This window comes from Lonchura striata, chromosome 1 (genome assembly GCF_050655825.1).
Source record: "Lonchura striata isolate lonStrDom1 chromosome 1, ASM5065582v1, whole genome shotgun sequence".
Taxonomy (NCBI): Eukaryota; Metazoa; Chordata; class Aves; order Passeriformes; family Estrildidae; genus Lonchura; species Lonchura striata.
Window position 1 is genome coordinate 110,381,290 of NC_140703.1, and position 17,592 is coordinate 110,398,881.

Sequence of the window (17,592 nt, forward strand, 5' to 3'; positions counted from 1 at the left end):
GTCTTTTTGCACAGAATTGTGTGCTGACACCAAAATAAGAAGTCAGCCTTAAGGCCCTTGGAAAGTCCCAGGCCATCACTTTCCCAGGCCTGTATTTCCATTTACCTCCAATCTGCTGACCTACGTAAATTTGGCAACTTTTCTTTTCTTTAATTTAAGTACTTGAACATTTTACCAATGTATGAACAGAATAAAAGTAAGCGGAATAAATTATGGAGTGATGTGGAAGAGGTTATACAGCAACTTCTGTGAGCCAGAGAGAAGAGGATCCATGTTTACCCCTAAAAGAATTTTCTACCAAGGTCATTGACATAGAAACCAAGAAAGAAAGAAGGAAAAATAAGAGAAACCTGCAACTGTCTGCTCCAACACTTTGTCTTTTGTGACCAATGAGTAAAGTGTAAACTTATGAGTTTATTAAGAATGTATAAAAAGCATGCATGCTATAATAAAAACAGGTTTGAAGTCTTCTGAAAATGGAATGTGTTATTTTGTATTGTCTCAATTATGACAGAGTGATACCAAAATTTTAAAATAGTTACCTTTACTAATTTACTGCAACTCCTTTCATGTAAGGCACATTATCAAGTAAACTGTTCTGCAACTAAAATTGGTGTGTTGCTGATTCAAAGGCAAAGATTACACTGTTACAATGTAAAATTGATTTGTCAGCATGACATTACACTTCGATTAAGAGGCAAACACAGTTTACCTCCTCAGCAATTCATTTTTTATATATCATACATGATAAACATGATTGTGAAAATGATTGTAGCAATAAAGTACAGTTTCTCTCGTAAAAGTATCCTAAGTCGAAACATTTTCTTCAGTCTTTTTAAAAATATTGGCACTTAAATTATATGCATAATAGTATGCTTTGATTCCATGAGAAGTTTCTTTCAAATAATAAAGATCAATCTGTTTCCTGAATAGGCTTAAAATGCATCTGCAGTAGTCTATGCTACTTTAGGGTTAAATAATGAGGTAGCACATTGTTCCAAAATTGTTCTGGATTATGTAAACCATTTGCTAGATGACGTTTGGATTTCATGTTTTGTTTAGAGCTGTTTGGTAAAGCACTGCTTTCTGCCTTTTCTGGCTTCCTGGGTTTGCTTTTCTTTTCTGGAAGTTTACTACTATAGTTTTTCCTTTTGTCTTTTGCTTTTTCCTCTTCTTCTTCCTCCTCATCCTCACCTTCTTCTCCTTCATCCTCTTCTTCCTCTTCTCCTAAATCCCTTTTCTCCTCATCTCCTTCTTCTCCCTCTTCCTCTTCACCTTCTCCCCCCTCTCCCTCTTCCCCTTCTTCTTCTTCCTCCTCTCCTTCTTCTCCCTTTTCTTCTTCCCCCTCTTCTTCTTCCTCCTCACCCTCTTCTCCTTTTTCTTCCTCCCCCTCTTCTTCTTCCTCCTCACCCTCTTCCCCTTTTTCTTCCTCCCCCTCTTCTTCTTCCTCCTCACCCTCTTCCCCTTTTTCTTCCTCCCCCTCTTCCTCTTCAACCTCTTCCTCTTTTTCCTCTTCCTCCTCCCCTTCTCCTTCCTCTTCTTCTTCTTCCTGTTCTCCCTCTTCCCCCTCTTCTACCTCTTCTTCTTCCTCTCCTGTTTCCTCATCTCCCCCTTCCTCCACTCCTTCTTCTTCCTCCTCATCTTCCTCTTCTTCCACTCCCTCTTTTCCCTCATCTTCTCCAACACTCTCTTCTTCCTCTCCTACTCCCTCATCTTCTTCCACTCCTTCTCCCTCTTCTTCCCCTTTCTCTTCATTTTCCCCCTCCTCTTCTTCATTTTCATCTTCTTCCCCCTTGTCCCCTTCTACTTCTGCCTCTATTCCTTCCTCTTTCTCATCTTCTCTTTCCTCTTCCACTTCATCCTCCCCATCTTTTCCATCTTCCACTCCATCCTCATACACTTCCTTAGCTTTTGTATTTGCATCTTCCTCATCCTGCTCTTCTTCAGATACCTCTTCTTCCCTCTCTGCCAATGATTCTCCCAACTCCTCTTCATCCTCTTTGTCTTTTTCATTCTCCCTTTCTTTTTCCTCTTCATCTTCCTTTTCATCTTCTCCTTCCTCTTCTGCCTCTACCTCTTTTTCTTCCCCACCTTCCTCACTCTCATCTCTTCCCTCACTTTTAATTTGCTCTGCCTCTTTTTCAGTGCCTTCCTCTTTCTCATACTTCTCCTCCATATTCTCCTTTTCTCCCTCACTCATCATTTCTACTTCCTCCATCAACCTGCCTTGCTCATCTCTTTGCTCTTTGCCATCTTGCTGGCTGACCTCCTCAGTCTCCTCTGCACCCTCATTCCCACTGTCTCTTGCAGCCTGTGATTCTTCTTTTTCATTTTCTTCCCCATTATCTTTTCCTGCTTCATCTTTTTCTACTGAAACTTCATCTCTGTCTTTTTTAACCTCACTCTCTTCTTCCTCCCCTTCACTGTTAACTGTTTCATCTAGTTTTTCTTTTTCACTTTCACCCCTTTCACTGCTTTCATTCTCCTGCTCCTGATTAGATTCCTCCTCATCCTTAATTTCTAATGGCCTGACTTCATCAGGTACAGCATCAGAGCTCATTTCTTCTTCATTCAGGCTTTTTAAATCAGTCTGTTCTACACTTTCTTTCTCATTGTTTGTAGCTTGCATCTCCTCAATCTCACTGTCTTTTTCAAAGTCCAGATGTGTCACTGTCCTCCTTGCCCTCTGGACAACTCTGTGTTCATAGTAGGTCTCTTCTTTAAGTACATATTTTTGGAGATCTTTAGTAATTTCCTCAGTTGAAGATGATGATGAAGTTACAGATACTTGTTTCAAAAACTGATGCTTTTTTTTAAGCTCCTTCTGTTCTGCACTACTTTCTTCTCCTGTGACATTTATTCTTTCACACTTGTCAGATTTTTCAACACCATCCTTTATTTTGTTTTGACTATCTGTTGGTTTTTTACTCCCTTGCTTTTTAACAGGATTGTATTCTTGTACAATTAATGAATCAGCCTGGGGCTGATCCCTGGGAGCAGAAGGAAGTACCTCTATTTTAAGGGATTGCTTAGATTTAACAGCTTTTGGCTTTTTATTGGAAGAATTTATTTTTTCAGTCAAAATTTGATTTTCAGTGGGAAGATTATATGTTGCATCCTCTCTGAAAAATTCAGAATTTACCACACACTTTTTTTCCCTTTTCACTAATATGCTTTTGTCCTCAGCAATTTCTTGAGCACCACTTTTCAAAGTACTATCACTTTGTGCATGCTCAGATTTACCTTTCTTTATACTTTTTCTGGCCACAGGCTTCCCTACAAAGGCACTACTCTTTTCTAAATCTGGTCCAGTTGACTCTGGAAGTGAAGACTGCTTTTGTAAAGAGCCAGACTCTAATTTTGAGCCCTCCTTTGTGACAGAGGAATCCTTGTTTTTCAGCCCACCCTTACCATCTCTTTTCAGTTTCACATTTTTATTGTTCTTCTATTCCACATGAGAAGCAGAAAATTAAAAAGAAAGAAAAAAGCATTAAAGACAAATGGCAGCCAAAGAAAAAGGTTACAAAAGCATCTGAACAAGAAAAGAAACAATTTGTGATAGAGGATTAAAAGACAGCATAAAAGGTAGAATATTTCACATGAAATGAATTTACAAGTGCACATATTAAGAAGAATGTAACATCCTGGTAATGATCAGTGTAATGCTACACCTTTCTCATTATCCAAGGAAATGCAGAAAGAATTGTGCAGCCAGTGTCACATCCCATAAACCAGAACAGGGGCAATGCATGAGGGAGGAAATTAATACAGTTCTCTTACACCTTCCTCCTTTGGAAATCTTCTGATGTACTCACTGTTATGCTCTTTCTAAGAAGTTTGAAAATCTGTCTTTCTGCTTTAAATTTTACACTTATTTAACAAATTATGAACTTAAAAATCGAAAATAAAAATTTAATGGAATATAACAATGTGCTGAAAAGCTGGGATCACTTCAGGAGTGAAATAGAAAGTACTACAAAGTACTTTAGTTTCATTATTAAGACCAGTACTATTGCTCCTTTAAATATACTTCATGGTGAATATCTGTAAATAAAATCTTTATTTACACTGCATCCCAAAATATTTTCTTAGCGAGAAACCAGTGGAAATGTATGTTATCACATGAAGTTACAATGTGTATATAATGGTCTTTTGTTTCTTAAACTGGTGAAATATTACACACTCATCTCAAACTGCACTGATTATGTGGAGTTCTAGGTGCCTGCCCAAATTCTCTCTGCCTCCATGCAGCTTCTTAGAATTTTAGGTCATGGATATTCAGAAAATTAGCAAGAGGAGGTCTATAAAATTTTACTGACTTTTTAAAAACTCAAAGCAAAATAATAGGCAATATAAGAATTGCAATAATGTACTAGGACAATGCAAGAATTGCATATTTTTTAACATCAGTATCAACATACAAATATGTAATTAGTTACAGTACCTTCTGTTTTTGGAGTGGTGATAATTTTAAGGACCAGTCACCAGGATTCAACTTCATTGCATGTGTCTGCAAAAATTAATATCTCTATTAAAAAAATATATATTTAATACAGAAAGCAGCATCAAAACCCAGTTTTACTAAACAGAGCTAGTTTATGAACATTTTAATATTATTGCACAGTCAGGGTGAGACAAACCTGTATGATCATTCAGCTCACCTGTTTCACTTCCACTTCATCATTTTTTGCTTATAAAGAGAGTGGTGAACAAATGTCAACATCTAAATTGTCTGTAGAGACTGAACACTACCCTGATCCTTCTTAGAGCCCACGGGCACATTTGAGACCCACCTTCCACTCACTGTGAGGTTACAAACAGAACCTTACTCCATTATCATCACAAACTTCAACTCAACATCCAGTTTGGCACCACAGCCTTGAAAGAACTTCTTCAAAGAAACATAGCACAGCAGAATTTTTCCTTTATCTCTTCCACATGAAGCAAGAAACCAAAAGGCAACATAGAATACTACAGGTGGGAATATATAATGAATTTTTTCTCATCCCTTGCCATATATTCCAAATGACAATATAATAATATTGTCTGCTGTAGAATATTATCATGGTTTAACCACTATATTCTTTTTCAACACAGTGAGCATGGGCAGTTCTGGTTTCAGACTCCCAATAATTTGTATCATCAATATAACATTAAAGGTCTTTCCTCATTTTGTCACAAGTGTCAATAAGATGTATGTTGCCACAGTCTAGAAAAGTTGAAAAAAAACTATGCTGTAGCAGATTGTTTTCATTCAGATCGAAGAAGAGCAACCATTTATATTGTACTTTGACAAGTTTGCCTGATAGGCTTTTTTCAATTTTATGTTTAAAAAAAATTTAATGTTTTAAAATTGATTCAGGATAGGTATAAAACTGAAAAGGATAAGGAAGTCTAGCACATGAAGTGTGAAATATATAAATAATGCTTCAGTAAATTAATGGAGGCCATGCTGTGCATGAGATCTGATCACTTTTTTTTCTTGTAAATCAAAATGAAGTTTTATAATAAATAAATGGCATGCATCAACAGACTGTTAAATTACTAAGTACTTTTAAATGCAAACAAATAATAATTTCTGTAAATGTCCAACCCCTCCACCAGAACTGTGGCTGCATTAAGGCCAGGACATGTCCTTTCTGCTGAGAGAACAATGTTTTGGTAAGTTGTACAAGTCATAAGGTGAACATGTTTTTTAAATAAAAAAAATATGTAGGAACAAGCTGGGGGATCACCAAATAATCAAAATGTCTGGATTTTGCCCTTCCCTTTAATATGATCCACCTGTATTAAAAATACATTTCTCAAAACAGGAAAAGATGCTCTTCTGCTTAATTTCCTGCAATTCTCTCTTGGAAATCATCAAGAAAAGCAAGGTCAGACATAGAGATCACCATGTGGCCTCCAGTATCCTTTTCCTTTTCTTTCTGATTTCCAGAGCTAAAGTGTTGGGAGGCACTGCACTATTTAGACTGCTTCATATCACAATACTACTTTAAAAATTAAAACATATTTTAACATTGGGAAATGATTATACAAAATGCATGCTCATTTAACAGTGTGTCAGTACTTCTTAGTGTCACATATGATGTTCTGATAGTCAGGAGTTCTGCATTAGAACCTGAAACACAATTCAGCTTCTTTGTCTCCCCCTGCAAAAAATTACTGAATTGGAATATATATTACCATATTTAGGATGTCAGTTGTATCTCCAAGGTTTCTGTCAATATTTTCATTATCTGAATCTTGTTCTGAAGAGACTTCACCAGGTTTATCTTTTTGATGATTATTTTCTACAAGGTAAAATAGGGGCAAATAAACAAATGTCATAGGAACAAGCACTGTATAGCAAACAGAACACCCCACACTTATAAAATAGAGATTATTCCTATTTCACTGACATAGAACTGAAGTCCTCAGATTCTTCATCCCCCCAGCCCAAGACACAGCAAAACCACTTCCATCTCCTTTCATCACTAACAACAGAGGTAGCTCAGCAATCTGGTCTCAGTGCACTGTAGATCTCTGACCATTTCTGCAGGCTTTCAAAGCCTAAACATTACATGGGACAACAATTCTTTTGGATAATCTCTTTAATAATGGTGTAACAATTAGACCAAAGTAGCTGCAGTGGTGTTATCTCCATTGCACTTTATCTGTGTAATGGATGGAGAGACAGTGAGTTTCATGCAGCATTATAAAAATGTCCCTACATCATCAGGTCTATGACCATTTTGTACAGCACAAAACCTGAGGTTTTAGATTTAAGAAGACTCTAAAGGAAATTCAAATTTCACTGCATTGCTTTCCTGGAACCAGAAATGCTAATGGACATGCTGGCAGATTTAAAAATAATCATATTCATTCTATGCATTAATTACTTTCAAATTAGATTTGTCTGTCCAGTAAATCTGAGCTAACAATTACACAGAAGCTCTGCATTCTGCACTCTTCAGCTTTGTTCTTTCTAAGAAATCACACAGGCCCAGGATCCCAGACAAGTCCAGAACTGCTCTAGAGAATCTGTGCCAAAATCCAGTGCTGTGTTATGGTTATCCACACTTTTCCATCAGCTATAATATTATAAATCCTTATTATCTTACATAATAAAGAGTGAAGAGTACTTCTGCATTTCCAAGTGAAGAAGAAAGGTCCTGTAAGAATTAGCAGACCTCTTATGTTTTCTTATCCAAGTTCCTTGTAGCCTTACCTATGTCTTTAAGACTGTTCCTAACTTTTTTTTTCTGCAATTCCTTTTTTTGATAGAAAACAAAGTAAGTAGTTAATGTTCTTACAGTATTTTTGTGAACTTTATTTCTAAAGGTTTAAGGAACCACAGGTACAATTTATAAATTGTTTTTCTTTCACTCAAGCCTCCTCTTAATCTTTAAACTTGTTTTGCAAACATGAACTGTGTGAGGCAATTCTTGTCTGCACTTCTCAGATTACATGCCTGTATGCCACCAGACCATCCTAAGACTGAACCTGAACCTCTGCACATTTATTTATGAATGATGAGAGTCAAACCACTCTTATCAGAAAATAACAGCAAGATGTGGAAGACACTTCACCTTTATCATGGTCTCCATCGCTCCCAGATTCAGCTTTAGGCTGACTTGTTGCAGAAAACCAGAATGGGCTGGTGTTGCTTGTCACAGGCAATGAAGATTTTAGGAAGCCTTTCCCCATTGCAGGCAGAGTTTGTGCCATTCGAGCAAATTGCTCCGGTGACCTTTCCTTTAGAAGATTGAAAAACAACAAATTGAGAAAAAAGGTAGAAGAACAAAGTGTAAGCAATCTCTCATAGTTATGACAGTATTTGCTATTAGCTTGGGATACAATGTTGCAACTTGATAAGCAGAAACAAATATCTTTCAAAATTTTAATTATTTATAATCAGTCCTAGAAAGCAGACAGGGACATAGTGGGATTTTTAAGATCATCTCTATGCAATTATTTCAAGCAATCCTAAAATATAAACAAAGGAGAAAAAGAACTTTTCCTTTTTCTCTAAAATAAAAAACTAATCTCTCAAGTAACATCAAAGTATTTAATTTATAACATTAATACATTTTTATAGAATAAATTCAGGTTTTGGTAGAGTTAGTTCTCAGAGAAGTAAGTGAAATGATCCAATTCATTGTGCTGTTTAAGGAAATCACATGGCATGTGTAGTGGAGACAAAAGAGCAGAAAGTAGTTTTTTAAGTAGCTACATCTAATATTCTCCTTTGATTTTTTATAAACTATGAAATTGTTCAGTATATTCAAGGATTCAGAGGGAACAGCAAAAGAGTCAGGTTCTTGGTATTTTTTAAAAAATATTTTTAAGGTAGTTTAAAAATGCAAAGAAGCAGGTTCTACATTTTAGAACAAAAAATTACAAACCAAATTTGAATTTCTTTCACAGAAATAGTTAAGCAAAATCAGACTAATACCTACTTTTTTTCTCCTGCATCAATTTTTGGGACCAGGGTAAATGTCTGTTTTTCATATTATACATTAAAATTAAACCCTTAGTTTAAGAAGACATATTTAACTGCTTGGCATAGCCTGTGATTTTAGCTTTAAAAGTGATTTTGACTCCTGAAAGAAGCATGACAACTCTAAATACCTCTGAGCTTACCCTCTCTCGACGTCGCATTCGTGCTGCTGATAACTGCAAAGTGTTTGCCAGCACAAAGTCCCCTCTTGTTTGAGAGGCAGCAGCAGTCAAACGAGGCTCATATAAATCTTCCAAGGGTATTTCAGATCCTTTAGGTCTTGGAGCAGCAAAAACCAGCATGTGACAACCCCCACAAGCAACCTACAGCTCAAAAAAAGGTCTGGTTACTTCATTTGCAAGTATCAAGGATGCACTTTTCTTACAATCATCTCTAGGGACTTAGATGATAAGAAAGAAATGGAGTAGAAATAAGATACAGTAAAAGGCTTCAAATGTAGTTGCCACTTAGACTAGGAAGATAAAAGTATTTAATTACATTTATTAATGACTAGTGATCTATGTTCACTTCTTCTTACTTAAACACAATGTATTTGTACTGAACAGAACAAAAGACAGGACTATTAAAATTTTTAATATAAAAGATAGCAAAGATATTTCCACTGATTTTCAAGAGACTTTAACTATTTATTTTGATACAAGTCACTTGAGAGCAATACTGAGAGTTTCAAACCTAATTGTTTTATCACAAAATCGGTAAAATGTAAAATAAATTCAACACCCTCCAGTAGACACAATATTTTTACATTCTGATCAAAGGTTTCACTTTTTAAAAGGCTTAAACCACTCACTGTTTCCAATAAAACTTCCTTCACCTCTAATTCTAGTAAACAAACAGAAGTGATCAATAGACTTCTGTTGCAAATTTTGTTCAATCCTGAGTCATGTTAATATTTTTGATGCTGACAATTCTCTGACATTTCTTCCACACCTCAAGAAGCATATGAAAAAACTTCCCTTGCACAATTCCCAAAAGAAAAGACTATTCTTGCTTTCTTGTCTGGTTTGGATTGAAAAAACCCAACACCTCACATTTTCTTGAGGTTTAAAAGTATCCCACTGTACAAAAATTGTCAACATTGAAAAGATTAGTCTCTGGTGTTTACAGAAAATATATAAATTTCTACATATTTCTAAACATCCAAGAGTAATAAATAACTCAGTTTATAAGCTACCACAGCTCTGAAGACCAAAACACCATAGCACAAAAGTACTCAATAAAACCCTAAAGAGCAATCTGTATGTGTAGCCCAAGTCAGACATTCTAAACTATATGAACACTGTGCCAAGCATATATAATAGCCTCTTTCCTTCAGTTGGTGTTGTCTGCTAATTAAATGTTATAGAAAGAAATAGTTCTATAATGGTATTTCAGCTCTCATTAATAACGCGTTTCGTAAAAAGATAAATATTATTATGTCTGAGAAGAATGAACAAAGGTTTTACCAAAAGGACTGTGAACTTCAAGAAATTGTAACACAGAGTGGGATCAAACAGATTTGTAAAACTCTCTTCTCCAAATCCTAACTTGCCATGTCGTCCATCTCCAAAAGTAAACATGAGGCCATTCTCTGCATATGGGAATAAAAAGGATGTTAAAACAAAGATTCAACACACAACCAGAACAGAACCATTAAAAAGTAACAGGCTATGAAAGTAAGAAATATTTCCCTTCCAAAAGCAAAATCTGAACAATTATTTTTAGATCTTCAACAGAGGAATGTTATTTAAAAATACACACATTTTCAGACAAAGTACTGTCTGAGATGTTGGTCTAGACAATTTGTAAAAAAACCACCACAACAAAATAAAAGATTTAAACCATATAGAAAAACAATGGTTTCTAAACAAGAATATTTGTTATCAAGGCATAATTAGGAGGTTGTAATTCCCCAGGAGATACAGAGTTATGCATGGCATGGCTGGGAGTCAGAAATTCCTGTTGAATTCACCTTTCTCACTGGCTCATTTCACCCTTAGAGCCAGTAATGGATATGTCTGCTACTGCTCATTGTATAAAGAAAGCTTTTACAGCATCATAGAGAGTTGCCAGAAGTGGTTCCAGAATTTTGCACCCCCATACCTGCTATCACAGCAGTGTGATTTTCCCCACATGCAATGTTACATATTTTATGCCTCTTCAGGCGTTTCACAGGCTTCGGTACTGAACTTTCAAACACAAAAGTTCCATGTCCCAGCTGCCCATATTGTCCAAGTCCAAAAGTATAAACATCTGTCTCTGAAATTATACAGGCAGGGTTAACAACAAATATGCTGATACATATATTTATTTATTTATAGAATAATCTATGTTCTATTCACCAAATGGAAGGCCACTGACATAAACATAATGAAAAAAAGTTTAATCAATTAAAAATGTGCCAACTAATCCATTACATTTATCAATTATTAATATACAACAAAATGAGAAAAACAGGAATTGAAGAACTGAAGTATATGCAGAGAAAAATTTTAAATGGTTCAATGTGTGATATATTTTCTAACATAAATGCAAAATAATCCACTGATCATATGTACACAAAGCAAAGTTTAAAAAATGTATGGGAATTTACATACTGCAATCAATTCAAAACTACAATGTTTATACATTTATATGCATTTTCACAATAGCCTAATCTTAATTACTCATTAGCTCCATGAACACTAATAGACAAGACCTCATAATTTGTATGTAAGAAGAGATTGGAACAGTGACAGAATAACTTTCAGTATTCTGTTCAGCTACCAAATCAGCCCTGCAATAAATACAGAGAACACTATAACTGTGTTATCGTCTGACAGAATAATCATCTTTCCACATTTATATTTTGTCTGTTTAATGGACTGTGTGTGCCAGGAAAAAGAATGAGAGCTCCTCCAAAGCAATAAAGATTCTTCGTGTATCCATCACAACAGGGGAAGATTGTGAAGCTTGGAAATCTTGATGAGGTCATGCTTGAACGGAGAAGTTTTTTTGGAGAAAAGGAGAAGTTTTCCTAGAATTTCATTTCCTGCCCCTTTTTCTTTTGCATGTAGGCAACAAAGGAAAAGTGAGAGAAATTCTACTTAAACTAGTTGAAAAATTGTTATGAAAAAGAGAGAAATATTATGAATTGACAAAAAAATATTCCATGTTAAGTTAAAAGAACTTTCCAATTTCAAAGGAACTGTGATGAAATAGTAACACAACATATAGAAATTGTTCTTTCTAGGAAAGTCTTTTCCTTTCTGTTCCTTATAAATTGTTCCATAGTAAAATGTCATGAATTCATACCACAAAAAAAAAAAAAAAAAAAAAAAAAAAAAAAAAATGGTCTCACATTTTTTATAAATTGTAGACAAAAAGTATTGAGCAAATTACTAAATGTAATGGTAAAGCTCCCTCTGCTGGAAATTCTAGTGCAAGTAAATAAAACCTTGGGAGCTTTATAAACTAAAAGTAGTAAGAATTTTCCTGTAATATTTAGACTTCCTGCATAAGAATCAAAAAACTACACCTGAAAGATAGGAGCTTTCTCTAAGCAAACAAAAGTCTCATCTTCATTTTAGTAAACTGCTTTCTGAGGATGGCTGATTCAAAAAATTCTGTTTAGAAGTACTGCATTTATTTTAACAATTCTTTGGAAACTGGCAGATATCTTAACTACATGGCTGTATCTGATTAATATAATTACTTTGAATTAACTACAGATTTTTTTTCTTTAATCCTAGCATGAAACATGCAAAGTCTTCTGCATTTGTGTTGAGAGGGAGATATTCTCAAATTTTTCTTTCCTGTGTTTCCACTGAAAATGAGGAAAAAGGCCAATCCCAAGCCAGGTTAGAGTGCCTTGATATGATGAATAATTTCTTCTGCTGCCTTTATAGACCAGCACCTAAATGTTGTTCTTCCTAAATTTGCTTCTTAGTGAATTATCAGGGTAGAGGAAGAAAAAATATCTTGCACCTTTCTTAAATGATTCACCACTCTGGTACAGAAGTGAGGTCACACCTCACTAATAACCCCCTTTAGCAGAAATGAGGAATTTCCTCCCATCTGTCTTTATAAATGTGTGGAAAGAGAAGTTTATGGAAAAGTAACTTCACACACTTGATAAAATCACAGGGGTGAATTTCATCCTGAACACAGCAGCAGCCCCTGAGAGGGCCCTTGAAGGATAAAGAGAAATGGTTTCAGAGTTTGCACAGAAGACAATGGCTTTGCTGTTCCAAGTGACCTCCAGCATTTGAGTGCTGGAAGAGCTGCTTCTTTACATCCTATTTCCTTCTTTGGAAAAAGAGGGATATTTCCATCTTTGCAGGCATCCTTTGAAATATCTGTGACCATTTGCACTATCAATAAAACAGTTCTAGGCAAAAAGTTGTATAGCTTTCATATGATTTTTTTAAAAGATGCCATTTGCTGACAGAACTGTGTGAACTCAGAGAATGTTTTTCAGAACCATACATTCCCTGCTATGTATCTAAGACCACAGACGAAGTTAAAAAGTTCACAGACCTAGAAAGGAAGCAAACAGGTAAGATTATATCATAGCAACATAGAATGGTTTGGGTTGGAAGAGACCTTAAAGATCATCTGGTTCCAAGGCAGGGATAATTTCAACTAGACCAAGTTGCTCCCATTCAGCCTAGCCTTGAACACAGCCAGGGATGGGACATTCACAACTCTCTGTGCAACTTGTGCCAGGGCCTCAACACTCTCACAGTAAAGAATTTCTTCCTAATATCCAATCTAAACCTACTCTGTGTTAGTTGGAAGCCATTCCCACTTGTCCTGTCACTTCAGGCTCTTGTAAATAGTCCCTTTCCATTATTTCTTGTAGGCTCTGCTCAAGTACTGGAAGACTGCCATTAGATCAGCCCAGAACCTTCTCTTTTCCAGGCAGAACAATCCCAATTCTCTCAGCCTTTCCTCATAGGAAAGGTGTTGCATCCCTCTAATCATCCTGGTGGCCTGTCCACATAAATTCATTTCCTTGAACATTATTATTACTACCATAACTACTATGCCAATGAACTATACACTCCCACAATAGCTTTCTTTTTAAAGAGCTTATGCTGCAAAATGTTACTGTAAAAAATCAACTGTCAACACAATGCTCAGTATTCAGAATTACTAACTGGATTTGTGGATTTCAGTATAAATAGTATACAGACTTAAGAATGGTTTGAAAAATCTAATAATCCTTTATATAGTCTGAATTGTGAGTTCGGACAGGAAAAGGTAGAGTTTTACAACCTTTTTGTCCTCTTTCAAAAGGGTGCCTTGGCTTTCTTTTCTTTTTAAAAGACTTTGAAACAGAAGATGAAAAATCCAACATTTTACATACTAATGCACTAATGTTCTTATGTCAAACATTCTATTCTCAAAGCTCTGCTTCACTTTTTCCTTTGAAGAGCTATCTTTGCTTTCCTTCCTTTCAGAGAATGAAAGGAAGTAATATATCCTTCTATAGAAAAAATTATTCTCAGAGGATCTGTCCTCATCTGAAAAAAACTGCAAGATATTAAGGCCACTCCAAATAATCTGTTTCTTCTTTTCCAATTTCTAAATTAGTATTTATTATTTTTCTACATTTTAAAACACGTTATTGAAAAAAAAGCACACAAATTGGGATTGCTGTTCTCCCATATTTAATTTGAAAGTGATGACACAGCTTTCATTTGCAGCAGGAAGTACCTGCAAGCACTGGGGGTAGTCAGTGCAATTTTTTGAGTCTCTGAGAGAATGAATCTGGGATGAGGACAGGATCTCCTCGGACTGGCTGACTGACTGCCATGAAATAAAAAGCTTTGTGCTCTTGAGATTTTGCACTACAGAATTTTTAAATGCAATTATTTTTATTGTCTAGAACAACTGCAAATATTAAAGGCAGAGGTAACAACAGAGCTTGTAAAGATGATGGTTTCCAATACCACACTCAACATTTCTAAAACAAATATTTTAAAAATTGGGCTTTTTCCTAAATTATTGCTCTCAACAATTTAATTCTTGTTCTCTGGGAAAAAGAATTGAGTTTCTCATTTTAGAATTTCAGAGGACAAAAACCCAAATAATTATTTTAATATATACTTTCAACCTTTTACTCTGTAGAGATTCCAAGTATTACCTTGATTTAATAACCCAGATAACAGTGGTTCTCACCACACAAAATTGCCAATAGAATAGATAACAGTCATAAAAAAGAAATCATATGAAGTGCTTTGGAATAGACTAATTACACATGAGAGTCAGGAAGAAACTTGCCTTATACTCTGTAAGGTAACTGAATTATGCCTTCTTCTAATTTGATCAACTCTAAGTAGAAATGATGTCAAGAAATGAGCCAGGATGTGCAACAATTCTTCCATGACATTTTCTCTTATTCTTTTGCTATGCTAAATGAGATAGATGAAGCAGGGGAATATTCAACAGTCACACACTCAATTCTCGTTTCCTGAGACTGAAATGTCACATCCTTAAAATCTGGAAAGACCCTGAAAGGATGAAAACCACACCAATATATATTGTGCTCCTAAAGGCAAGCAGCATCCATTTTCATGGAGAATGACACCTGAAATTCAGAGTTTCTTCAAAATTGTGTTACTTTCTTAATTCATGAAAATGAGCTTAAAAGAGGTGTAAATGTTTCTGTCCCTCTTTAAAGATACCAGAATTCTCAGTTTCTGGCTACACTACTTCACCTCAAGATGCAATTTAGGACCAATTTCAAGGGAAGTTTCTGGTGCAAAGCCATTAATGTATGCGTGACACAGTCACTTAAGATTTTTAGTATCCATTTCTACCTCTTTTCACAACTTTTTCCTCAAATTCTACTTTGAGTCAGAAAATTTTCTCCATGTTAGCACTTCTGACTAAGTATCTTTCCTTTGAGACAGTATTGCCACTATTCTCTAGTGTTTCACTCAAAGTGTCTTAGAAGTTCAGATTTGTCACCTATTTAATAATAGCTGAATCACCTTAAAAAAAAATCTATCTCATTTTTCACTGTTATCACAACTATCAATCTTTAGGAAATGTATTTTGTTGAGGAATACAGTTTTCCTCTTTTTGTGACTCTGGCTAGGTCCTCTGGCACACAACTCTTTGATCATCAATTGTCTGCTCAGTTAGCACTGAATTTCTTATCTTTTACCAAAAATTTCTTTCCATAAGCAAGTAAATCTTACATACATGCATAATTATTACGGCATTTTCTTCACTGCATATTTCTGTGGCATTTATATTTCCCTTTTTGCTCTAGCTCTTACACGGATTTCACTGTCATCCAGGTCTGTATCTTTCTTCTAAATATCTATAACAGTCATTGGTTATAATGATCTTTTATCACATGAAACACCATTAAGTCAAAATATCTATTGGTTGAATTCAGATTTATGGTTTAAAAAATAATCAACGATGATAATCAAATTCTTTCTGCAAAACTTCACTTTATAACTCATAATATAATGCTATGATTCATGCATTTGTTGGTCCCAAATTTATGGCCGTTTTTGCACTAATAATGATAATTTGATTTCACATAAAGAAATTTACTTTGTGACATAGAATACTGCCAGGGTAAGACTTTATGTTGGTGGAAGAAAGGAGAAAAAGGCATTGAAATGGAGACAAATGTTTACATTACTTCCTGGCTTAGCTACTGCTATTTCCTCTTTTTAGTTTTCCCAAAGGGATTTTAACCTACCCAGAATCCTGCAGCTTGACTCACTACACATGATCTTTCCCAGCATTTCACTTCCACCTTTACTCTTTCCAATAGCTTGCAGTACAACACCACTCATAATCTCCCTCAATTAGATTTTCAGTTTATATTATAGAAAGTTTGGCTACATAACCTTGAATGCACACCACAAGATCATCAAGAGACAACCACAGACAACCTTCAGAATACAGATTTAAGATTTTTTGGTTATATATATATATATATATATATATATATATATATATATATCTTGGGTTTACACCTTTTTCATTTTGGCAGAAGAAAAATCACAGGCTATACAGGTTTACACATATTATATGCATTACAAGCTAAAGCTGAAATTTTTTGAACTATCTTCAAGCAAAGTCAAACTTACCTTTCCTGCTTCTACACCACTCCAGGTCAGGATAGGATTTGTGGAAAGAAATGGCTGGCACTGCTTTGCACATATGCCTTAGAAAAGCTAAGTCACCACTGGCAGACAACTATGTAACAGTTCAGTAACACAGCACTTTCCAAGTACTATATATGTGACCCTGTAAATTAATATGTAACATTTGTATTTGCTGATTTTCATAACCTGCACAATATGTCAAATGTATATATCTGTACTAGTTTCATATTTATGCTAAAGATTCTGCTCAAAGGCACAAGCAAATTCTGTATCACAGTAAGAGATATTTAATCCATTCAGGCATGCAGTAGATTGTGAAGCTATTTGAAAAGTGACTTCCTACATACCTTCCTAAATATTCAAGAGCATTTAAATTTACTACAGAATGGAAGCTTCACTCTAGAATTTCCTTTTCACTGCAATAACAATTTCAAGCTCCTTAGAGGAAAGAAACATCAATCATCTGTGTTGCACCAGGTGGTGCTGGCTTATTACAACTCCAGTAAGAAAGGCACTCAGCCTATGTAAAGTTTTCTTAAAATGTTATTTATTTGAGCTAAGAATATAAAGAAAAAGAAGACAGGATCAATAACCTTCTGTCCCTTCAGAGGCTGGGAGTCCCAAGCTGTGTGGAACTGAAAAGGATCCCAGCACACTGTGTAGATCCTATCCATGGAAGGTTACCTCAGTTTGAGCTCTTACAGGATCTTCTTACATCCAAAACCACTCTATACATCAATTATACTGATAAATTCAGCATTTTATACTTAATAAAAAGGACATTCACATGGGAACTTGCTGCTGAAGTTTCAGATAAAGCAAGAACAGGCAAATGGTGTCAACCAGGAGCTGCCTGGAAGCCCCTCTGTTAAAATCACCTGGTCAAGTTCATTCTGTAGCCAAGGGACCTGGGCAATGCAGCACAGCCTGCCTTAGCTGGGTGGTACGTGGATTTCTATCTCCTTGGTGTATAATGGCTTTCCAGTTAGG

The 17,592-nt window shown here is 35.4% G+C and overlaps 1 protein-coding gene across 9 annotated transcripts in view; it reads right to left on the reverse strand.

The window, feature by feature from the left end:
* Positions 1-361: 361 nt before the first annotated feature.
* LOC110483277 (uncharacterized) overlaps positions 362-17,592 on the reverse strand; it is a 37,986-nt gene continuing 20,755 nt past the window's right edge. For 8 of the 9 annotated variants that reach the window (XM_077781664.2, XM_021553024.4, XM_085585814.1 and 5 more), the window contains 7 exons: positions 10,586-10,741; positions 9,949-10,073; positions 8,626-8,805; positions 7,572-7,737; positions 6,187-6,293; positions 4,445-4,510; positions 362-3,445 (listed from right to left, as the gene is read on the reverse strand). In XM_077781664.2, coding sequence (XP_077637790.1) covers positions 962-3,445; positions 4,445-4,510; positions 6,187-6,293; positions 7,572-7,737; positions 8,626-8,805; positions 9,949-10,073; positions 10,586-10,741 — 3,284 coding nt within the window. In that variant the 3' untranslated portion in view covers positions 362-961. Of the gene's footprint in view, positions 3,446-4,444; positions 4,511-6,186; positions 6,294-7,571; positions 7,738-8,625; positions 8,806-9,948; positions 10,074-10,585; positions 10,742-16,584; positions 16,745-17,592 lie in introns of all 9 variants that reach the window. The other variant, XM_085585841.1, reaches the window with a different exon arrangement.